At 50.7% G+C, this 24,552-nt stretch overlaps 1 protein-coding gene across 1 annotated transcript in view; it reads left to right on the top strand.

Moving 5' to 3' along the window:
- Positions 1-24,336, top strand: part of HSPA12A (heat shock protein family A (Hsp70) member 12A) — a 68,342-nt gene extending 44,006 nt beyond the window's left edge. Inside the window, exons 6-12 of the mRNA XM_032609229.1 lie at positions 4,676-4,792; positions 12,591-12,762; positions 16,337-16,423; positions 16,983-17,087; positions 18,028-18,286; positions 18,980-19,083; positions 20,051-24,336. Coding sequence (XP_032465120.1) covers positions 4,676-4,792; positions 12,591-12,762; positions 16,337-16,423; positions 16,983-17,087; positions 18,028-18,286; positions 18,980-19,083; positions 20,051-20,688 — 1,482 coding nt within the window. The 3' untranslated portion in view covers positions 20,689-24,336. The remainder of the gene's footprint in view (positions 1-4,675; positions 4,793-12,590; positions 12,763-16,336; positions 16,424-16,982; positions 17,088-18,027; positions 18,287-18,979; positions 19,084-20,050) is intronic.
- Positions 24,337-24,552: the final 216 nt, after the last annotated feature.

Below are 24,552 nucleotides of genomic sequence, written 5' to 3'. Positions count from 1 at the left end.
GGCGCTCGTTCTCTCTGATACCCACGTTCCTAACATGACAAGGGGGTCAGATAACTGTGCCTCGTGGGTCGTTTGATAGTAAGTGAAATGTTAGATGTTAACCGCCTCCCTGGGGGCTCGGCAACTATTGACTTGGTAAATAGTTGCTGCTGTCCCCCCTCTCCTCCATGCCCCCCACCCCAGACCCCATGGAAGAAGCTGACCAGGTGAATAAGCCCCCTTGGTTGGCCCTTGCAAAGGTTTGTTCAGTGATGGCCCAGAATTAAGAAAATGGCTAATTTCCAAATGGAATATAGCCATCCGCTCGGTGTCCCCTCTCATAGGCATGGTGATGAGTGGGTGTAGATCAGATGATTCAAGAGCCTCGTGTATTAAACTCTATCCAAAAACAATTGGGAACTTCAGAAGCATTTGGTATTATGTGATCGCTAGAAGAAATTTAGTGAATTCTAGAAATAGAGTAGAATAGAATTCTAGAAATAGGGCTCGAGGGAGACAGAGAGGTGAGGTCGTAACACTGCTTTCATCCATTCAAGTACCTCTTGTTTTGAGTACTTTTTGTGAGCCAGGTGCTATGCAAGTTCTGGCCACGTGGAAAGAAACCCAGTGCATACAGTCGATGGGTGGGTGTCATGAGGGGGTAACCGTGGGTGTTGAGTGTTCAGTGAAGGTAGAGGTTCTGCCCAAGGGCAGCAGCAGGGAATCCTCCCCGGAGGAGAGGGATTGCGGGCCTCTAACAGGCAGCAGCTGGAAGGGCGGGTGTTTTGCGCCGGTGGAACGGCCCAGGCACAGCTCAGGGGAAAGAAAACATAGCAAACCGCTGTGGGAGGCAGGCAGCTTGGAGCAGGCAAAGGGCAAGGCTGCAGAGAGAGCGGGAACAGCAAGCTCCGGCCGAGATCCTGTGAAGCCTCGAGGGCCAGGAGAAGGAATTCTTCCTGGGTCGTGGGGAGCCCTCAAAGGATTTCTCGCATGGGTTGCCATGGCCACAAGGATAGCGTTAGAGGAGGGGAGACCACGTGGTCCCAAGGGCCTGCAGGTGGAGGAGAGTGATATGTTAGCACCTCACTCAGATCCTGAAGCAGGTGTGTCCGAGGGCTGAGGGCGAGGCTGAGACTCCAACTGCGGGGTCATTTGAGGAACATGAAAACCAGGGAGATAAAGGTGGTGGGGTGGAGGGAGGGAGTGGTTCCCGGGAACAAATTCTTCTATGAAAAGGGGTGGGGAGAGGACTCTAAGGAAGGAAGTGGGAGGGAGATGGGCTGGGTTCGCTTCAGGAAGAAGGTGGTGACCAGCCAGAGGCAGGAGCAGTAAGGCCGGCAGGGACCTGCGGAAGGGAAGCCGCCATTGGTCCAGGAGACGGCGAAGCAGGAGAGGAGGTGGACCTCTGTCGGCCTGAAGAGAAGGATCTCAGAGGGATTGGCTCAGCTCCTGGAGAAAGATGAAGGCGCAGAGGGAGGTGGGGGCCTCCGGAATAAGAGGAGCAGCCGTGGGGACTCAGGGAAGATGTAGAACTTGAGAATGTCTACGACACTGGAGTGTGTTTCAAGTTGGCCAAGAAGAAAGGTGTGAACATCCCATCTCTCAAGGGAGGGAGGAGGTGGAGGGGGCAGAGGTCAGGCACGGGCGTGGGTAGGTGGGTGGTTGTGGGCCTGTCGGCTCAGCCAGAAGCTTCCGGAACCTTCTCTGAGCAGGGAACACGTTGTAAAGAAATTCCACGCAGAAGAGCTGTTTGAGGAGGTGTATAGGAACTAGGTCCTGCATAAGAGGCTGGCTGGTGTTTGAGGGGCAGGTGGGTTCAGTGCAGAGGGGGACTATTGCATGTTGGACCAGAATAAGCTCAAGTAGAATATCTCAGAAATCACGTCCCTGGAGCAGTCTCACTATTCACGAGGGACAGTCAGTGAAAGTGCCTGACATGAGATGTTCAGTCAATGCCAGGTTCCTTTCCTTCCAAGCTGATCTCTACCCGCTGGAGAACAAACAGCTCATCAGACAACTTTCCATACAGCCAGGGAAGCCCATCATTCATCTTTGAGCCTTTTCCTGTTTAAAGAGTTTAAAATAGCCTGGATGGTTATAGGCACCACGCTTAGAATCCCTCCCAACCCATCACGTGCTCACCTGCTTTTAAAGCCCAGTGCAGACCTGCAAGGAAGTAAAACATGATTAAAAAAACAAAAATAAGCACAGACGAAAAATGGCTCTTTCACCAGCAATCCCACTCCTGGACAAATATCGGGAAGAGATGAAAAGATACATGCATATTCAAAAAGATACATGCACCTCAGTGTTCACAGCAGCACTATTTACAATAGCAAAGACGTGGACGTAACCGAAATGTCCATCGACAGATGAATGGATGAAGAAGATGTGGCATACATATACAATGGAATATTAGCCATTAAAAAGAATGGAATAAGGTCATTTGGAGCGACGTGGATGGACCTAGAGATTATCACACTAAGTGAAGTAAGTCAGACAGAGAAAGACAAATATCATATGTCATTTATATGTGGAATCTAAAAACACGATACAAATGAACTTATATATAAAATAGGAATAGACCCACAGACATAGAAAACAAACTTACGGTTACCAAAGGGGAAAGGGGTGGGGAGGGATAAATTAGGAGTTTGGGATTTAAATTAGGAGTTTGACAGTACTATATATAAAATAGGTAAACAACAAGGACCTACTGTATAGCACAGGGAACTATATTCGATATCTCATAATAACCTATAATGGAAAAGAATCTGAAAAAGAACATATATATATATGTTCATATATATATTCATTCATATATATCTCTACATACATCCATATATATATGTGTGTATGTATATCTGTATATATCTATCTGAATCGCTTTGCTGTACACCAGCAATTTACACAACATTGTAAATCAGTTATGCCTCAATTAAAAAAAAAAAGTTGTTTCATGTTGGTCTAAAGCAGAGATGTTTTTAAAAACATGTTTATTAAAAAAAAGTTCAGTGAATGTACTGAACCACACACTTAAAAATGGTTAAGATGGTGAATTTTATGTTACGTGTATTTTCTCACAATGAAAAATGAAAAGTTTTTTTTAAAAGGGAAAAAAAAACTTACCGACCAAAGAGGAAGTTAGTTCAGTGAGCGGGTGGGTCAGCCCCAAGATAACTATGTGAAACAACAGAGAAAATGAGATACCCATTAGGAAGAAGACCGCCAGCCTATCAATCTTCTGAAACATGTCCCCAGAGCGGACTTTGATGCAGAAGCACATCAGTGTGTTTAGGTTTGATTTCAGATTTGTCTGGTGAATGTGGCAACAGGAAGGGGAGGAGAAGAGGGGGACGAGCATCAGTCAGAGGTCTTCTCCGGGCCGGATGTTCCCTGTGTGTTCTCATTTAATCTTGCCAGTAACGCTGTGGGTTAGTGTTCTTCCCATTCTACCGGTGGGAATACTGAGTCTGAGAGCTATTCTAGAGACATATTTTGTCTACCTGGGCCTGGTGGAAACCTCTGATGCTTCCACCCATCCTGTTTATCCACATGGGTCCCACTGATTTTCTTTTTTTTGAAGAAGAGTTGATTTACAATGTTGTGCCCATCTCTGCTGTACAGCAAAGTGACTCAGCTATACACATACAGACATTCTTTTTTTTTAATACTCTTTTCCTTTATGGTTTATCCCAGGAGATTGCATATACAGTAGGACCTTGTTGTTTAGCCATTCTAAATGCAATAGTTTGCATTTACCAAGCCCAAACTCCCAGTCCATCCCTCTCTCTCCCCTACCTCCCCATCCCTCCACCCTTGGCAACCACAAGTCTGAGCTCTATGTCTGTGAGTCTGTTTCTGTTTTGTAGATAGGTTTTACATTAACTGAAAGTCAAGGGCAGCACGGTTCTTGCTTAGGTCATGTTGTTCCTACCCTTACCATCCTGCCAGGAAAACTCCACTGATGTGCTGGGCCTGCAGTAAGGTGGGTGACAGTGACACAACTCTGCTAACAAATGCTACCAGTCGTCAGGCATTCCTGTGGGCCAGGCACTGATCAGATAAGAGACCAAAAGTAACAATTTAGTTAAGACCTTGGCCTTTCAAGTCAAGATAGACCTGCGTCTGGGTCCAAACTTTGGCTCTGCTACTTTCTAGCTGGGCAGTCATCACAAAGATACCGAACGTATCTAGGCCTTAGTTTGCCACCTGTAGAAGAGGGGCAAGTGCTAATCTCTTCCTAACAGGATTCTCAAGTGGATTAATGGCGGTTGAGCTATGGAAAGGGCTTAACAAGGTTGACACTGGAGCAAGCTGCCAGGAAGTGAAGCTCTCGGGAAATTATCAATCCTCCCAATAACTGTATGAGCTTACTATTATCCCTACTGTACAGATAAGGAAGCTGAGGCCTGAGAGGTTGTCACTTGCCCTAAGTCACATGACTAGGAAGTGGCCAGAGGCCTCAGATCTGCCCATCTCCCACCTGCAGCCACATCCAGGGAGTGGAAGGAGCTGGGAGCTCCCCCTTTGCTGTATATTTGGAAAACAGACTCTTGTTCCTGACGCTGATAAGTTCGGGGGGGCCACGGAATAGGTGCCCCGAGAGTTCACGGCCAGGAAGCCTGGATTTTCAGCAAAGCCACAGGAGGACCAGCTCTGTCCACCTGACCTGCTGCATTTTCCTTGGCTTTAGGAGCTGAGCGATCAGACGGGTTCAGAGTTCGAGAACTCTGATGTCAGATGGGTTATCACAGTGCCTGCCATCTGGAAACAGCCCGCCAAGCAGTTCATGAGACAAGCTGCCTACCAGGTAAGTGCAGGGCTGGGGGCAGGCAGGGCCCAAGATACACCTGGCAGTGGCTGTCACCCCACTCCAGAGTCCCCCAGCATTCACAGGCCTCCTTGGGGAGGCAGCGAGGGGTCTCCCACAGGTGGGGGGCCAGGAGCCTTCCCATTCCTCAGCTTCCTCCTGGGGGAGCGGTGGGGGTCAGACGGACAAGGGGAGGGGCTGGCCTCAGTTTTCCTTCTGACTTTATTCATTTCCAGGTCTTGTTGCCCCTGTAGGTTCCTTGGGGCTAGGATTGCAAACTGAGGTTCAGAGGTATTTCTCTGTGGGCAAATGGAAGTGAGACCCTCAAGGAAAAGGCTTGGGGAACAAGAATATTTGAACAAGGAAGAAATAAAGACAAGGCCAATGGCCATGGACCAGGCACATCAGCCTGGTGGAGGCCGAAAGCTGCACCTATGCGGCTGGGAAATAAAGGGAGTACGGTTGTCCTCTGCACGGTTCATCTTAGGAGCGACACAGGAGCATGGCATGTACGGGCGCCCCAGACAGGGGAGGGGGCTGCTGGACCTGCCTGGTGGAGGACACCCACAGCGGGGTGAGGGCAAGTGGTACAGTTAGGGAGCGAGCCAGTCAACATGGCGCCATGGAGCCAGAGCATTCCAGCGTCGATGGCCAGCCCATCCCTCGTGGGTGCAGGGGGCACCACTGGTGCCCAAACCCCCGTGGCCTCCAACCCTCACATTGTTTGCGGACATCCTGTGCCACGACGGGGCTCCCACGAGTGTCTGACTTCGTGGCAAGAATGGCAGAGGCCGTCCTGACCTGCTGTTCCGGTCCCGGGGACAGAGCTGGCCCCTGTTGTACGTAGTCCCCTGGGTTAATAAATGAAAGCCGACCCTGGGGCCTGCGTCAAGTCTGTGCTGAGAATCAGTTTTCAGAGCCTTCAACCTGAGTGGGCTGGGGAAAATGACAAAGGTCATAGATGTCTCCTTGTCCCCTGCCACACCTCTCAGGAGAGAGCCACCTTTCCCTGGAGACACACCTTTGATGTTGAGTCTGTGGCCACATGTATAAATATAAACCTTTCCTTTCAAAATGCCCATCTAATCAACGCTGATCTCTGAACACAGTCAAATGGCCCCAGGCACCTTGGAGTCATGAATTGTCCTGGACGCTTGAGGCTTTACTCCAGGTGGCAGGTGGAGTTCAAGGAAGGGCAGTGTTCCGCCCCCGCACGCCCCCCCCCCCACCCCGTGCTCTCCCATTCCCTTCCTTCCCTTCCCTGCCCCAGGCTGGCTCCTCTGCTCTCCCCTTCCTCTGTTCAGCGTGAGAATCTGGCTCAGTCTTTGTGTTTGCCAAAAATAGATGTGTTTTTATACAGATGAAGGAAGAAGGTGGAAGTTCCAGAAAGAGGCAACTTCTTTAAAAAGGAAGAGACACAAATGCAGTTTCACTGTCCATGGGAGCCCTGGGCATCAGGGAGTTTTTCCTTGGCGTCAGCCTTCAGGCAGTGTCCAAAGACCCAAAGATGGGACACTGGGACATGGCTGTCTGCTAAGACACAGCCTGGGATCCTGAGTTTTCTCAGGAAGGATACTCAAGAATCATGGTTCTGACTTTCATTATCCAGCCCATGGGAAGACTTCAGCAACAAACACGTGACCCAGAAAGGGGACAGTTCTTAGTTTTAGCCTGAAAAAGAAAGAGGTGCGGTGACTTGTAGATTGTCGGGGCTCATGGAGCCCTGGGCCGGCTCTTCAAGGACGGTCTCTCTGAGAGGGTGGGGCCAGTGTGGGGAGAGGCCCCTTACACTGGGGAGGCCAAGGGGGAAATCAGGCTGAGGTGGGTGTGGCGTCCTCTAGGCTTTGGCACCTCAGGCAGTAGGAGGGCCAGCAGCTCCTGGGCAGGGCCCAGGTGGCCAGCATGGAGGGAGGGGATGGGGGAATTTGCTTCCTGAGGCCCAGAGACACCCTGTGGATCGGCCTGTCCTCTCCTTGCTGGGTAACGTTTGTCCAGGACAGTGTCTGTGCAGCTTAACGTTTGGCCCTTTGTAGCTCTGATTTGATACTTGTGTTCAGTTTACAGTCACTGGATGGATTTTAAGATGGCAGGTGCCATTCATTCATCCTTTGTTCACTCGTTCATTTATTCATTAAACAGCCTGTACCAGGGGCCTCCTGTGCCAGGACTGTGGTAGGTGCTCGAGTCATAGGACCGGAGCCCTGCTCTCAAATCACTTGCATCCAAGTGGTTCATTGAAGCCATTTGTACTTCTGGCAAGGGGCAGGTGGCATATCAGGGGCACCCTCTTTAGCCTGTCTTCTGGGAGAGTCTTCATGACAAGATGGAAATGGAGCTTGCTACTCTCCAAAATTAGCATCTCTCCAACTCTCCCTCCTCACCTCCCATTTATTATGCAGAGCAAGAAAGATGCATACCTGTGATGGTTACTCTTATGTGTCAACCTGACTGAGCCTAGGGATACCCAGATATTGGGTCAGACATCATTCTGAGTGTTGCTGTGAGTGTGTTTTAGGATGAGATGAACATTTAAATCGATTAAATAGAGCAGATTGCCCTCCCTAAGGTGGGTGGGTCTCATTCAATCAGTGGAAGGCCTGACTAGAACAAAAGGCTGAACCTTCCTAGATAAAATGAGAGGGAATTCCTCCTGTCTGCCTGCCTGCCTGCCTTCAGACTGGAACATTGTTTTCCCCCTGCCTTTGGACTCCAACTGAAATATCGGCTCCTCCTGGGTCTTGAGCCTGCCGGCAAGGGAATTATACCATCGGCCCTCCTGGCTGTCCAGCTTGCCGGCTGAGGTCTTGGGATTTGATAGTCTCCGTAATCGCCTAAGCCAATCCCTTATAATAAAGCTCTTTCTACATATGCATACATCCTACTGGCTCTGTTTCTCTGGAGAAACTTGATAAATACAGAACCTGAGCAAAAACCACAGTTCTTGGCCCACCCAGCTTCTGAAACCTGAGAGTACCCACCAGCCCTTCCACCTGATGTGCTGTTGCCTGTCGGCCTGGCTTCTGACAGATGAACAGGAAGGATGAGGAAGGAGGTGGCATGGTTCTCCGTCAGAGCAGCTGGGAAACTGGTCTGTCCACCCCACTTGCCTGTGGCAAGTGGAGCCCCTCCTTCCGGGCTCATGGGAGGCCTCCCGAGCCCAAGTTCATGGCACAGTCACGTGGAGGCTGAAGGTCATCCTCCACCGGCCTGGGGGAGGGGGAAGAGGCCTGGACCAGAGCCAGGAGATGAATCTCTGGGCAGCATCTCCCGTGGAGAAGCAGGCCTGCAGGGGGTGGGCCTGGGGCCTGCACTTGGAGGACTGAGATTCACTGCCAGTGAGGGCTGCCCAGCACTTGACATGGGGACAGTTTCATCTGTGAAACTTCCAAAACTTCTCTTATGTCAAGTGATAGTTGAGAAAGTGGGTTAAGTCTCCATCTTTTATAATCCACAGCCTCGGGACAGCTTTAGACCCTTTAAGAGCATTCAGTGAAAAGATGGTGGCAGAAAGAACAGCTGATGCCTCCTCTGAGGCCCTCAGAAAAGACCCAGAATGAGGAAAGAGTTCCACTGCATCCTGCGCACGTCATGCATAGGAGGTTGCCCAGTGTGTTTCTAGAGGCATTTTGCCTAAAATGTGTAACTCTAGTAGGTTCCAGAAACCTGTTAACTAAATGATGTTCCCCAGTGTACGCTGATCTCCTCTAACACGGAGTTGCAGCTTGCATTTGCCTCCCTTTCCGAACAAACTGCAGGAAAGAAAGCCAACCCCATGACGCTCAGAAGCCGTGCAGCTGGAGCTCTTTGCAGTCTGACACCAGGCCAGCTGAGTACTCCGCTGGTCTGCCTGTTTTTCTCAGCCGTGGACACAGCCCCTGGCGGATTTGCCTGGCTGACTGCAGGGCCAAGGAGCGGTGGTCGAGGTGGTAACTGCCCACGTCCTCGGCCTCCCTGGAGTGCGGTCTTCTCACCCACCCGCTCCTTTCAGGTGGAGCTTGTGACCAGGAAGCAGAGCGCTAAAAGCTACCACGATGGAGTTCTTGCTGGCCCAGATTCGTGAAGTCAAATGGGGTAGCAACCTCCTTGTTCAGACGCTTTCTGATTGCAGAATCCTCAGGTCATGTTTGAAATGCCCTCCTGAGAAGTGCCGGAAATTGCAGAATAAAGGCTGGCTGGAGGGATGGGTGATTCGTTCCTTCGGCAGCTGCTCTCTGAGCACCTACTGTGTGCTCCGGGGCGGGAAGACCCAACTGCTGCCCTTAGAAGATGTACCATCTTGCAGGAGAGGCTAGACGGGTCCCCATGGATCTATAGTCGGGGGCAGAATATGCCAGGTGCTGGGCCGGGGGCCGAGCAGAGGGAGAGCTCACGTTGGAACGGAACAGTGGCCTTGAGATACCAGCTCCAGAGGCAGAATTATTGAAAGCGGAGAGAGAGCTCTCCTGCCCCGGTTGACCCTGGCCTGATCCCAGGAAAAGACCCCCCAGGTCTCCTGCCAGCTGCCAGGCCAGAGGGCTTCTGCTGAGAAGGAAGGCAAGTGTTTTCATGCGGAAACAAGCTTACGTTTCAGGGCCCTGGATCCTTCTCTCAGAGATAAAGACATCTGGGTTTCTGAGAGTGCGGCAGAGACGTTCGCATTTCCTTCTTCTCTTGGAGCCCAGCAGCAGCTCTGGGAAGCCTCCTGGTGACTGGGAATCTGTGCAGAGGCAGCTGCCTCCCTTTGCCTCCCCCTCCCCTCTCCCTGTGACCTCCATGAGAGTTTGCTGGTAGGGACACGGCCCCTCACTCTCACTGGGGAGTGGACAGGGGGGCTGGCTTAAGCAAAGGAGTGTGGTTACTTTGTCCTGGGTCTCCCAGGCACTGCCAGGGCCCCCACTGACCTTGCCTTTCCCCTCCCCTCTGGTTTGGGGCCCTCTTCACCTTTGCTTCTGTCTGCATCCAGAGCAGGGTACTGTGGGAACTCCCCATGGAAATGGGTCAAAGCTTTGGCTGTGGAGCTGAGGCCAGCCCAGCTGGGGAGGGACAGGTGAAAGGCCCCCCGGGGGGTGCAGCCCACGCTGTTTGGGGCAGATTCAGGTCAGCCTGATTGTCTTTCACATCTTCAGGATGTGGGAGCATCTGGTGTGTGTGTGTGGGGGGGTGGTCTCAGTCACACACCAGGTACCCTCGGATGCCCTTGAGTGAAGAGCCTGGAGTAAAATGTAACATTTTCCTCCAGGTTCTTCACTCCTCTGGACCTCTTGATGTGATTTTCCACATAGATATTTCACGTATAAGTCAGAGACCCTGCTCAGAATTTCTGGGTAGGCATGGAGGGGAATAAGGGCGTCTATTTTCTGCTCTCCTTTGTCCCCTGCCGTCCCCATTCCCGCTGGGCCCAGACCCCTGTTGCTCTTACCGGCCACATGGGAGCTGCCTGGCCGGTTGACATCCCAGTGGGACACAATGACAGGAATGTGCCTTTTGAGTGGGCAGAGCCCGTGCCTTTCCTCCACACCGAGTCCTGGGCACCACCCTGCTCTGCTCTCCCTAGCCTCCTCCAAGTTTATCCTCCATCCTGAACTTTGGAGGAGAGGCTTGTACATCCAGGGCCCACTGTTGCTTTGTAGCACGTCTCCTCCCTCAGCCCATGTTGTGGGAGCTGGGCCTATGAGCTTCTGTTCTAGGAGGACCTTGGCTTTACGTACAAACCCATGAGGATAGAAGAACCAGTCCACGAGCGCTCTTCTATAGACGGGGCTCCTCCTGGTGTCACTTTGGATTTCTTCTTCTGGGATCCTGGGGATAAAGGTTCAGAGGTTTCACTGTTCCTGGTGGCACCTGACACGTGTAACCCATGTCCTATTTCATCGGGCATTTTAACCTTTGTCTGCTTTTGTGCTGAGGGTGTCTGAGGAGACCCTATGAGAAAGTGAGGCTGGGGGAGGGGGCACCTTCATTCCCTTGGATGGGGAAATCTTGTCGTGCATCCGTGTCACTAACCTATTGACCCGTGTAAGCTAAGGGCAGACCTGGCCACTTTGACCTGGGGACCCTGCTGATGGGCACAGATGCTGCCCATGTGGTCGGCCTCAGCCAAGGGTACAAGGCAGGAAGGAGGCGGGTTCCTGGCGGAGGGTGTAGGCGTGTGCGGTTCCATCTGTTTTTGTAATTCGGTCCAGACGGGTTCTGCCCTTGTGAGGCATTCATGGTTTCGGCAGAGTGGAGATTTTCAGTCACCTGCCGGCTGATGGTATCTCATTAAGACGTAATTAACTGGTTCGTTTGGGGTGTGGTTATTAGTGACAATGAATGACAGCAGGTCTAGGCAGTACTGTCGCAGAGTAAATGAGTAGAGCGCGTACCTTCAAACCAGTTCAGGAGTATTAGGGGCACCCACGGGTTTTGTCAAAGTACAGAGGCCTGGGCCCTACCCCAGTACCTGGAATTACTAAGAGCAGGAGAGCTGAGAACCAATTAAAGAGCTGGTCTGCAAGGCTCAAGACCTGGGCCTGGGCTGCTCTGCCACTTCTCTGGGATACCCTGGAGCCTAAGACTGGCCCGGTTTTAGCACTGAAAGGCCCGTGCCCCAGGAAACCGGGACAGTTGGTTGCCCTACCTCTCCGAGCCTTGGTTTCCTTCTTCATAGAGTGAAGGGGTTGGACGAAAGGCATTTCTAATTTCTAACCTGAACTCCCCTCCCCTCCTTGCCCAGTAATTGACCCTCCTAAGCTCCTTCCGCGCATGCCCGTGACTCTAGGCCAGCTCTTCCCCACCGGGTCATTGTACGTGTGTGACATTAGGCAGACCTTTGTCCCAGGTTGACGAGATGAGTCCACTAAACCCCCAGGGGCCTGGGGACACCTGGGAGCCTTCTCCAAAGGGGTGCCACACGAGGGCGCGTCCCGGGTTTCCTCGGAAATGGCAGCAAAGACAGCAGACAGTGCTGATCGAAGGAGCTAGTTTTTATTTCCTATTGTGCTGGCGACCACGGAAAGCCGTGAGCTTGGGCAGCTTCAACAAGCAAGCTAGATCTCGTGCTCCAGGTCAAGGCCGTGAGAGGCCAATCCGGGCTGTGTCTCTGAGCACCCTCAGAAGGCTGGTCCCGGAGCCTCCTGGCTGCCCTTCGTGAAGCCTGGAGGGGCTGTGACTGGAGCAAGCCAGGTGTCACGGGGCAGAAGCATTTCTGCTGTGAAAGAGGTAGAGGCTTTGAATAAGATAACTGTCAGTGGCCTTTCCCCCTGCACTCTAGGAAATGGGGACTCTGTGGGATTCCAGGGGGGGGCTTTCTCCTGGAACCTTCCTGGTGCTCTGGAGATAACAGGTCAGATTCCCACACGACAGAATCAGACGCTTGCATAGCTGAGGCCCAGTGATGGCCTTTCTGTTTCCTAGGCCACCAAAGATCGGGGTTTGCTACGATCCGGTCAGACCATTTAGTCCTGGAACCGGAAACAGACCATCGGCCTTCCATCCCGTGGTGGTTTTCAAAGTTTTCGGTCCTCTGCCCCTTTGTGCTTCTCAGTTCTGGGCCAAGCAGGCCCCAAATGCAGGAGGCCCTGAGGCTCACAGAGCCTGGAATTTCCCAAGGGCGCTTGTACATTTTCGTTCCCCACTCGGTGACGTTTGGGTCCCTGGCTTGGGGACCAGCACCCGATCACCCCCGATTTTAGGCTCTGGAGAGGCCTGTGGAGGGAATTTCCCAAACAAGCAGCTTGTGAGTGTCCCTTCCTTGCGGGGTGTCAGCCCCAGGCGTGGGTGTCCTTGGAGGGGTCCTGGCCAGGGAGCCTGGGTCCCAGCCCTGCCTTCTGTCTTCCAGGCAGGCCTGGCTTCCCCCGAGAACTCAGAGCAGCTCATCGTTGCCTTGGAGCCCGAGGCGGCCTCCATCTACTGCCGGAAGCTGCGGTTGCACCAGATGATCGAGCTGAGCAGCAAGGCCGCGGTCAATGGGTACAGCGCCAGTGACACAGTAGGAGCTGGGTTTGCACAGGGTACCTCCTGCTCTCTCTCTCCCCCTCCCTGCTGTCTTCCCTCCAGCCCCCTGCATGTTTCTGTGCCTTGGAGTTTTAAAGGCACTCAGTGCGGTCGTCAGAAATCAAGATGCTTCTGAAGGAGGTTGGCCCTTAAGTACCTCTGTGCTCAGCCCCCCTACCTGGCCCCTCCAAGGACCCCCGTAAACTCAGCAGTGGTTACCCTAGTTCGTCACCCACCCAAGTGCCTTAGGGGAGGGCACTTCTCTCCAAGAACCCAAGGGTGGCCTGAGAGCGGCTCTCGGCCTTGCATTTTACTGGGCGTTTAATCTCTCCTCTCTATTAACTGATTCTTAATCTAATCCCACTTGCTTGTTATTAATTCCTCCGTTAAGATTGTTGATTTATTGCTGACTCACTCATTGGGGCCGCTTCGTGTGTGATGAGCTCATTATGTGTCTTAACTATAAACCTGGCGAGAGTTGGAACTAGAGATGGAAAGGGCTGACTTGTCCTGAGGGGCTGATGCTCGTTTAGCTGTGGGAAGGAGCATCGCCCACGGAGACCCGGGATGGGCATTTTAAGGGCCTTCTTCTCTTTAATGTTTACTATGTGCAAGTTGCTCACAATCTTGTGCCTCAGGACTGTTTTCCCTGGAATGCAGGGTTCCGTCGGTCTGTCCAGGACCACGGAGTCTGCAGACCCCCTGGATCACTCAGAGCCACGTGAGTGAGCATGGAAGCTGATGGGAGCTGGGGAGGTGGCGCTGTGCGCCCCGGCTCTGAGCTCTGTGCCCGGGTGAGGGCTCCGAGGACAGAAAACCCCCCATCGCCCAAACCCGTCTCCATCCTGCCCTGCAAGGCCCAGGCCCAGGAGGAGAGGGATGCCATCAGTGAGGACGGTCACCAGTTGGTCCCAAGCTTTTCTTGGTCCTCCTCCCGACGCCCGTCTCTGCACTGCCCGGGGTGCTGGGGACCAGGCTCATGCTTCGCAGGCACACATTCCTGCCCAGACAGGCCTCTCTTCCTCTTCACAGGGTGACTCTGCCCCGGCAGCCACTGCTCTGCATTTTGAACCCAGGATGGAGGCGTCTGCGAGCCTCAGCCACGAGACAGTGGCAAGAAGTTCGCTTGTCCCCAGGCTGCTGCCTCAGCCTGCTGGGGCCATGTGTTCGCACCCTGGCTCTGATTCACCCAGAATGAATGGAAGCGGGCTTCCCTCTAAGTCTGAGGGCTTGATTTGCCTTTTTCTCACCATGCTTGGCCTCCCCAGCATGCCAAGGCTGGCCTCACCGCTAACGAAATCCAATGCATTCATGTTTTCAGTACTCACGATGATCTCGTTATTTAAATTTCCTTCTTCATGGTTGTAACTGGAAAGAAGAGGAGTGGCTGACTGGGCTCTACGTTTCATATGCTAATTCTTTCGCAATTGTTCATAAACAGCAGCTCATGTCAGAATTAGCTAATTCAACACGGCATTGACACTTCTGAAGCATAACATTCACATTTGAGGGGGGAATTGTTTTGAATGCTTGCCTTCCCCAAGAGCTCAGTTTTTGGTTCCCTGTCTTTAACATATCCTACCTACCTTCACACTGCCCTGTGTCTGTGTCCTGTGCCTTGTGGGATTTACTGTTGTTTCCTGTGCTCAGAGGGGTGTCTTTGGTTTTTGAAATCCTCAAATTGTTGGCCACCATCCCTCCGAGGGGCAGTGAGACAGGGGTTCTGTCTCAGCGTTGCTTTACGATGGGAACCTGTCTCCCGGAAGGACGGGGTGCTTGCTATGTGCCGAGGCCTGGCAGAGCACTTAATCCGGGATACCCAGGATGGCATTAATACCCTGAGGCCCCCTGGCTGTTTTCTGCCCTCCGATGCTCCTCCCTGATGGACTCCCAGTGGTCACCACTGAGGAGACCAGAGCTGGCACTCTGCCTCCAGCACTGCAGGGTTTGCTGTCGGTATTATTTTACTCCAAAAAGACTTAATGAGATTAGAAAAGGCTACATTTTTCACAATCTTGGGCTTAATTTGCCCGAAAAATGAAATAATTTTTTGAAGCTTAGAACATGTTTTATTAGCCTCACTAGGGCATTTTTTATGAATGCCATTTCCTTAGTCATCTAGATTGTTTTAGAAAACCAATGCCCACTACAAGGTGTGCAGTACAAGTTCATCTGGAGCCGGTGTTGGGAACAGCAGAGAAGCCCTGAGTTTGGAGATCCCTCCCAGGCCCGCGGGAACTCTTTAATCAGGGGGGCCGGCCTCTCTGCTGTAAACCAGAGCCTGAGGAACTTAAGGCTGGCCCGATGTTTGCCATTCTAATCCCCAGAGAAGATGTTTTGCAAACACTGTGCTCCTTGCTGAAGGAGGCTGGAGGGTCAAGGGTTCTTTATTGGATAACCAGCAACAGATGGATCTGTAGGGCTTAGGGACTACAAAAATTGGTCGGGAGGGCACTTGTTGGATGGGACAGCAGAGTGGTGGACAGAGCCTTCGTCTGTAAAACCAGGATTGCTCTAAATTGTTCATTGTAGTGATCATTTGTTGGGTTCCCAGTCTCATACTTGGTGCTTTGCCTTCCTTATCACTTGCTGTGTGCCTGGTGTCACAGTGGGTGCTGAGGATAAATCAGACGGCTGGTCCCTGCTCTGCCTGTGAGAGACGTTAAGTGATTTGCCCAAATTCCCATCGTGCCTGTGCTCTGCTGCTTCCCAGGCTCCCTCCTCTCACAGCACCTTTCTCACCTCTTAACATTCGTATTCTGCTTTTTCAGACTTCACTCTAAATTGTTAAATCTCAAAGGCAGAGGGGGTCCGTGGCCTGAGGGTTAATTTCAGGCTGCAAGACAGAGTCGTGGGAACTGCAAGTCCCTTGACCTCCCTGACCTGGTTTCCTCGTCTGAACACAGGGCGATATGATTTGTGCCTGTCCGCCTCACGGGACTGTCAGGAGGCCTGCAGGGCAAGAAATACCCATGCGAGTCACAGCCACTGAGTACCCCGAGCCACCCCCAGGTTGTCCCGCGGTGTGCAGGAAAAAGGCAGCGCCGACTTTTCTAGGTTCAGCCGTGCCACCTTGCGGCTGAAGCGCCACCTTGTGGCTGAAGAGCATGTCGACTTCAACGGGGTCTGGAAAGGGCTCCTGGCCGTTTATCCAGGATCCAGATTAGGAAAACATACCCCGCATTCCTTGTATCAGACAAAGCTGCTTGATGTGAAATTATTTAACCAAGCGCTCTGAAGGCTGCTTGGCAGACAGCCTCCTCGCTGGGGCAGCAAAGCCAGGAAATTGGCCTATTTTATGCGCATTCCCCTGAAAGTGTCCCTGGAGGAAGGGAATCTCATCAGGGTGAGCTTTTCAGCAGGGCATTGGCCAAAGCTGCCAGGCAGATGAATAGATGAAGGCTGGTGGAAATAGCTACTTGCTCTGGAAGAGCTGACTCTGTCATTCCCTATATTGCATTTATGTAATCATTCTGATCAAGTATCGCCAAATGTTCTGTTCCTAAACCTCCCAGGCTCTTTTACCTCCACTGACTGCCAGCTTTTTCATGTTTTCTTACCCGTCGTTATTTTCTTTCTGTTGGCCACTAGCTAAGGAACACATACGACGTAATCGGCAGAGTCGAACCTTTTTGGTGGAGAATGTCATAGGAGAAATCTGGTCCGAGCTGGAGGAAGGTAGCATCCTTAAACATCCTTTGCCCCTGCTGGATTGTGTGTGTGTGTGGCGGGGGGGGGGGGGGGGGGGGGGGGGGGGGGGGCGGGGCTCCTGGCAAAAATGCATTTCTATTTGTTCCTTTTGTACTTTTGCAAAATGTTCCAGATCAGTTGGTTTTACAGACCACTCACCCAGGGAGAGCTCTTTTTGGAGCTGTCATTTTGCATGTTCTAAAACCATATAGGTTCTTCAGAAGAAAAGTAGGAATTGGAACTCACCAGTTCCAGAGTGAGTCTTGTGCTAAACAGCAGGTCATTTGATGGTGCTATTAACTTGGCAGGAAGTGGTCCACATGTGCCAGGTATGCAGCAGCGCATGACCTGAATGCTTTAGTCCTAAAGGTTCACTCATCCGGGTTCATCATCCATGTTAACCGGCACTTCGTGTGGCTAATTAGCAAAACTATTGTACTAATGAGTGTTGATGGCGCTTAGCTGGGTACGCCAAGTCATCCTGCCAACTTGTCCCAGGGCGTGGCGGATGAGTGGTCTGTATAAAGGTTGGCTGTTTTTGTACCAGGTGACAGGTATGTGGTGGTGGACAGCGGCGGTGGCACCGTAGACCTGACAGTCCACCAGATACGGTTACCGGAGGGACACCTCAAGGAGCTGTACAAAGCAACAGGTAAGCCTGAGAAAATGAGAAAAATGGCTAATTTCCTCACACCTGAGCTGTTTGACCCATTTCAGATTTCTCTCAGTATCTCATTCTTTCAGTGCCACCAGCATGTGGAATTACAGGCAGTAGAGGATACGGATGCTTGAGACCAGAGAGCAAAATGCAGTTAAATGGGGCTTCCCTGGCGGCGCGGTGGTTGAGAGTCCGCCTGCCGATGCAGGGGACACGGGTTCGTGCCCCGGTCTGGGAAGATCCCACATGCCGCGGAGCGGCTGGGCCCGTGAGCCATGGCCGCTGAGCCTGTGCGTGCGGAGCCTGTGCTCCGCAACGGGAGAGGCCACAACGGTGAGAGGCCCGCGTACTGCAAAAAAAAAAAAAAAAAAAATTGCAGTTAAATGGCCTTTAAAACACAAACCACCATAACTTGGGTTTGGGCATAAAGTGAGCCTGTTGCAGATCCTGGCCACGATCGTCACCTGTGATTTGGTTAAGCTTTCTAGGGAGGTCCCACGATGCCTGGGCTTGATTCAAGACCATCAAACCAAAGAACATTCTCTTCTTCTTGGTGGGGCGGGGATGAGTAATTAGTAGATCACAGGGACTAAGTGAGGTCTGCAGACACTGTCCTTGGATTTCCTGGGTGGGAATACCATGATGCCCCTAGTTAGTTAAATGTATTGATTTTTATTTAAAATGTAATTGATTTTAAACAGATTGTTGACGAGTGATTTCTGTAGGAAAGTTTCTCCACGTGGAATGAGAAGAACCTAAGGGTTTTAAAGTGTAAGTAAAAACGCATAGCTGCGGTCTGCTGGCTAAGTGGGTCCAAGGCTGTGCTGCTGTCTTTGAGCAGAACCCAGAACCCAGGGTAGGCTGCTTCTCAGACTCCAGATTCCATTTCTGACCGTTTTTAACATAGTGGTCTCCCTTTTTGTTCTTGACTCAGGTGGACCCTATGGATCTTTAGGAGTAGATTATGAATTTGAAAAGCTTCTGTGTAAAATATTCGGAGAGGATTTTATTGAGCAATTCAAAATCAAGCGTCCTGCGGCCTGGGTTGACTTAATGATTGCGTTTGAGTCTCGCAAAAGGGCAGCTGCCCCGGACCGAACTAACCCTCTGAATATCACCCTGCCCTTCTCCTTCATTGACTACTACAAGAAGTTCCGTGGGCACAGCGTGGAGCACGCCTTGAGGAAGAGCAAGTGAGCTGGGCTCATGTTTGGCTCAGGACAGTCTGGGGGGTAGATTGTGTTCATGGGGAGGAGGAAGGTGGCGTGGACTCTGAGTTCCAATCCGACACGCTTGCTGTGTGACCTTGGGCAAGTGACTCAACTTTTTTGTTCCTTGGTTTTTTCACCTGGAAAATGGGCATGATAATTCCACTTACCTCAAAAGGGTTGTTGTGAGGATGAAATGTATTCATATATGCTTAGCACAATGCCTGAGACCTGGAAAATACCACCTCTGTGTCAGCTATGATTACGCGCTAAAAAGATAAGCTGTATGAAATCAGGGAAGTTTGTCTGTTTGGGGCCTGCTTTATCCCCAGTGTCTACAACAGAACCTGATGCATAGGTAGTAGGTGCTCAGTAAATATTTGTTGAATTATTTATCACCCTGCCTTCTGCACTAGACTTTGGCTTCCACTGTCTCAGGGGAATGTTGGCCACAGGCAAAAGCAAAGAGAAACCAAAGAGGTTATGCCTTAGCTTTGAAGCTTCTAAGAGTCTAGGTCCTGGTGGTTTAGTGTATTTCTAAGGGTTCTTTGGACTTTCAAGCCCCCTTCAGCCCCCTCGGATGTGACAACCATTCTACCAGGGCCCGTGACTATGCAGGTTAGCCTGGGTATCCTTTATACACTCACCGCTCATTCTCTCTCTGCCATGCCTCCACAGTGTGGATTTTGTGAAGTGGTCCTCGCAGGGGATGCTGAGGATGAGTCCAGATGCCATGAATGCCCTTTTTAAGCCGACCATTGATAGCATCATTGAGCATCTCCGTAAGTGATCAGCCAGGGCTCGGCCACTCAGCGGCCAAGAATGGGGACTGATGTTTCCAATATCACCAATCAGTGTATGTGAAGTCAGGATGGCAGGGGGTCTGGGTCTTGGAGCCGCAGGCCAGGGCCTCGGCAGGAGTGGGCGGGGCCTGGGCATGCATGAGGGCGGTTGCTGGGCACTGGCTGCGGATCCCTCACCTCAGGTACTGCAAAGCAGCCCCAGAGCCTGTTCTCACTTGGGCTTCCATTTGGCTTCAAAAGTCAGAGGGGCGGGAGATCTAAAGCAATATTATCATCGAGTGACAGGCCTTAGGGAATGGATGGTCTTTGCTGTATCAGAGCAAATTAGAAATCACAACCTCTACTAGGGAGGAGGAACTGTTGTGTAAACCAAAGAAAGGTCTCCCACAAGAGAGCAAACGGAATCTGGCCGTGCACTTAACCTGCTCCCTCAGGGGCCCTCGCCCAGGGACACACAGTAGACTCATCAGGGGCCTCTTTCAGTATCCAGGCCCTCCACACACTTCCCACCCTGCACCTACACAGTCAGAACTCCTAGAGGTGGGATGGGAATTTTATGAAAACCAAAGAATAATATTGATAACAGCCTGCCTTAACAGAACCGCAGGTTTGGAGAGGGCAAGGGGTATTCATTTATGTGTAGCAAAGAACTGCGTAAACGGATCACCGTCTAGCTGTAAAATAGGTTTCTACTGATCACCGTCTAGCTGTTCAAATAGGTTTCTACTTAGCAGCAGCTTTGGTTTTTATTCCTGAGCTTATTGATGTACAAACCCCTCCTTTCTTGAAAAGATTGGCTCTACAAAAATATTCCGTTCAACAAGGTCAGACTAAGCCTGTCCTCCAGCTGGCCCAAGCGGCTTTGTCCATTCTCCACATTCTCAGGCCGCCCAATCCCCCCCTGGCTTTTGGTGACAGGTCTCTGTCCATTACTCTTCCCTCTCAGGGGACCTGTTTCAGAAGCCGGAAGTGTCCACGGTCAAGTTCCTCTTCCTGGTGGGCGGCTTCGCCGAGGCGCCCCTCCTGCAACAGGCGGTGCACGCTGCCTTCGGCGACCAGTGCCGTATCATCATCCCCCAGGACGTGGGCCTCACCATCCTCAAGGGCGCCGTCCTCTTCGGCCTGGACCCCACTGTCATCAAGGTGCGCCGGTCCCCGCTCACCTACGGGGTCGGGGTGCTGAACCGCTACGTGGAGGGCAAGCACCCGCCCGAGAAGCTGCTGGTGAAGGACGGCACCCGCTGGTGCACTGACGTCTTCGACAAGTTCATCTCCGCTGACCAGTCCGTGGCCCTGGGCGAGCTGGTCAAGCGCAGCTACACCCCGGCCAAGCCCTCCCAGCTGGTCATTGTCATCAACATCTATAGCTCTGAGCTCGACAACGTGAGCTTCATCACCGACCCCGGGGTGAAGAAGTGCGGCACGCTGCGCCTCGATCTCACGGGGGCCAGCGGCACTGCCGTGCCCACCCGCAGGGAGATCCAGACCCTCATGCAGTTCGGGGACACTGAGATCAAGGCCACGGCCGTTGATATAGCCACCTCCAAGAGTGTCAAGGTTGGGATCGACTTCTTAAATTACTAACTGGCCCTCCCCGCCGCCTGTCCCCTTGGACTCAGCTCACCTGCATCTGCTGACCTCAACCCTGACTGTTCTTTCCCTGCCCTTGACCCTAGCCATCACCCGTCTGAATTTCAGCAGGGAAGATGAGAACAGCCAGGGCTAGAAATAATTAGGGATTTTTGAGGGCACACTGGAGTCAGAAAAACTGTTGGCAGTGAAGATGGAGGTTGGGAAATAAGGAATTTGAGGATCCCAGAAAAGCAGCTAGTGTTCATAGGTACGAAGTGGTGAAACCCCACCCCCACCCCACCCCACCCCACCCCACCCCCACCGCCCCACAAGGGAATCAGTACATTTCTGCAGCAGTGATCGGGCTTGGGTCGAAGAGATCTCCCTTATGTAGAACTTAGGATGCCCTATCGCGATCCTTCCAGATTTGAAATAAGATCTTTGAGCCAGGAGGAGATTCTTCATCTCTCTTGAGACTTTTCTTTTTTACATATTTTGGATGGCAGTCGCTATAAAATGCCATCCATCTGCAGTTAATTTCTTTTCATCATGGTGTGATTAAAAGTGATGATTCACTGGGAACTTGGAGGGTTTTTAGCTGGTGGGAGAAGACTGCCTACACTGGGCGCTATTTTAGGTTCTCATAATTTAAATTCCAGAAAGGGTTAGTGAAGAATAACTGTAGCTTCAGCTAATCCACTAGGATTTGTGAGTGGGAGAGCTGACACCTCAGCTTTTCAGCAGGTAAAAATTTGCTTCGAGGTTAATGGATATTGAGCTAGTGACATATCCCAAATTATATGCTGTGATAGAACTCCCCAAAGGCCAAATCCTGATTTCTGAATTCATAAGTAATCTGCGTTAACCTTCGTAGGATTCTGTGTGAGAAAATGAAGTTGCAGTTTGCCTCGTTTGCATCACCAAGCCCGGGAGTCCGGAACAGCCCCTCCCCTTGACAGGCACACGTATTTTAAACTAACTCCCTCCTCCTCCCTGCTTGCCCTCATCTCCCTAAGAGATTTGGCCATTTATTTCCACATTTTGAAAAGAATACATTGGTGATCCCTGGGCAGAGAATCTGTTTAACGAAATGTTTCATTTAAAATCTTCAGTTTTAAAACGAGAACTGAAGATTCTATCTAAAGGCATTCAGAGATCTGTACTTAGTGAATGAAGCTGGGTTTTTTCAAAGCAGATCTGTGGATCTCCCGCGCAAGAACTGCCTGGGTGCTTCTGAAATACAGGTTCCTGGATTCTTTCCCTTTTATGAACTCAAGTCTTGGAGAGGGGAACCAGAATCTGCAATTTTTAGTAGATGCCACAGGGGACTGTGGTTCAGTTGGAATTTGAAAACTCCTAACTTTAGGGTTTTGGAAAGCTGGGGCGCAGACCAGAGCCTGCAGCTTCCAGTTGGGTTCCCTTAGGGAGTGAGTCTACAAGTGAAGGACCACAATCCCACACGTTGCCCTCTTGTGAGTGGGGCTGGAGCTCCAGCTGGCTTGGGGATGGCACTTTTAACCTTCACAGGAAGGGCCTGGGGAGGAAAAAGATTGGAAGAAAGGCAGCCTAAGAATGGGGCTGAGGAACCAACTGGTGTGTGTGTCCGCTCTCCATCCTTCCCCACTTGCAAAGCCAGTCTTCAACATTCAGGAGCCAACTGAGTTGAAGAATCAAGAACCTGACTCAGCCCATGTGATCTGTTCAAAGCTGTCTCTTCCACCTGCTGGAGTTAATTCGATTTTAAATCGCCAGAGGCATGCATAATGAATGAGGGGAGGATGGATGACTCAGCCACTAACTTTGAATGCAACTTGGATTCACAAACCCGTTATCACAGCCCATTATCATATGCAGATTTTAAGTAGCATTTCCAACTTCATTTTAAGTGTCTTCTTTTTCACATCGCTTGCTGCAGAATTCCCTACTAGAATGTGAAACACTAACAAACCCAGAACGAGAGAATGCTAGTCACATACTTAGTAGCGGGGTTTCGCATCGAGACACAAATGTGTGCTCTAGGGTTCTCTTCCTGCCTGCTCGGCTTCAAAAGCTAAATGTTATGGGTCTTTCTTTGGTGTTGCCAGCCATACTCTACAAACAAGACTTTTCCATTTAGTTATAAGTAATATAATTTTATGTACATACAATATTAGAAAATTGTACAGAATCTTGATTTCTACAATGTGCTCTTGTTAAAAAAAAAAAAGGGAAAATGCTCTTTGAATTTTGTTGATGACATTGCTGCCTTTAAGTTTCCATGGTTTCATTTCTTAATTGTGCTTACTAGACATTGATTTGTACTGATGCTAAGCTATGGACTGTGTGAGCAGACTGAGCAACAGACAGAGGCGCCTAGGGTCAGAATCCTCTACGAAATAGACCGGCTGGATCGACAGCTCCATCAGACCTTGCTACACACACATCCTTCCCAAAGGTTCACAGTTTATATTTAAAGGTGCACAATAATGTATCGATTCTCCTGAACTGTCTTTGAGAGCTGAATGTTCTGGTTCTGTAAGCCATGTGACTGTGCAGAAAAACCTCCGAAAACTCTGTGTCCCTGCAGGGCTGTCAGCGTCTCCTTGTGGGGCGAAGCAGTCACTCTGAAGGCAAAGTGTGATGTTTTCAGGACACCAGCATCAAAGGAAGGAATCAGGTGGTACACAAATCCAGCTTTTCTACTGGATTAAGTGTAAGTGTGAGTAATAGAGTCAAGTCCTTTCCCTGGCTAATGTAAGGCCTTTCCCATCTGGCATCAAGGATGTCTCCTTGTCTACCATTTCTCTTAAATGAAATGGTTGAAATTTGCAATGTTGGCAAAAAGATGATGGAGAGGGGGTGATGATTTTACTGGATCTTCTTCTGCCCCAGAGATGCAGCCCTGATAGTCAGACTTCTTAGAGGGAATCCTCAAATCCACCCCTTCTCCCCTTCCCCGCCCCCACAGAAATATTCTAGAGTAAGAACACTGGATAGGTACACGTGGACACATTTTCTAATCTTAGAAAGTTTCTAAAAGGCCCGTTGTCCTAACGCATTACTCAGTTGTCCCTGGCGTATTATCTGAGGTTCAAGTTTCTTGGAAGCAGAACTGTCAAAGGGTTTCCTTTGTAACTTCCCTTTCTGTACACAGCAGGCATTAATAAATGTTGAATGTCAGACAAGAATGTCAGACGGACAAGAGAGGAAAGAGGAAACATACAAGCGTTTCTGCAGACCGATGGCTAAGATGAATCCAGATTACAGAGCCTGCCCTACCCCTAGAATGTTATTTAGATCAAGTTTAGCTTTTAGAGTCCAGGTCTGGTTAATTGCCAGGGTGGCAAAGAATCGCATGCACCTATATAAACAGGAGTCAAAATGCATTATTAGCTGACGATTGAATCACACATTGTAGAGATGAAATAGCTGTGATTAAGCTGCATATTTATGCTGGGAAATGGCTGAAGTGGGTGACTAGTATAAAAGTTGTTGGCCATAACATCGTATCTCTTATCTGCTTGGAATATGGAAACATATTCTAAAATAACAGCCACTGGGGTCTTGTTCACTATAAATTCGAACTTCACAGAACTTGGCAGCAATTCACAATTTGACTGTATCTGCAAACTGTCTTCACAGATGTCTAATAAAGCAAAACTCTGGATCTCATGTGGCCCAGACTTTTTTTGTGCACTCTGAATTTGTAAATGGAATTATAGATACATTACTGACTTTCCCCTCTATCCCATCTCAGATGGAAATTGATTTTCAGGTCTTTTCCTAGGTGTTGCAAGCTTTATTAACTTTCATTCCAATAAGACTGGCTCCTCTGTTCACTGGGAACCAAGCCTCCATTGACAGCCACTAACCCCTTTTCCCTTGAAGCCAAAGAAA

The sequence above is a fragment of the Phocoena sinus genome, chromosome 16, assembly GCF_008692025.1.
Source record: "Phocoena sinus isolate mPhoSin1 chromosome 16, mPhoSin1.pri, whole genome shotgun sequence".
Lineage (NCBI taxonomy): Eukaryota > Metazoa > Chordata > Mammalia > Artiodactyla > Phocoenidae > Phocoena > Phocoena sinus.
The sequence above is the reverse complement of the archived record's forward strand: the minus strand, read 5'-3'. Positions and strand labels throughout refer to the sequence as shown.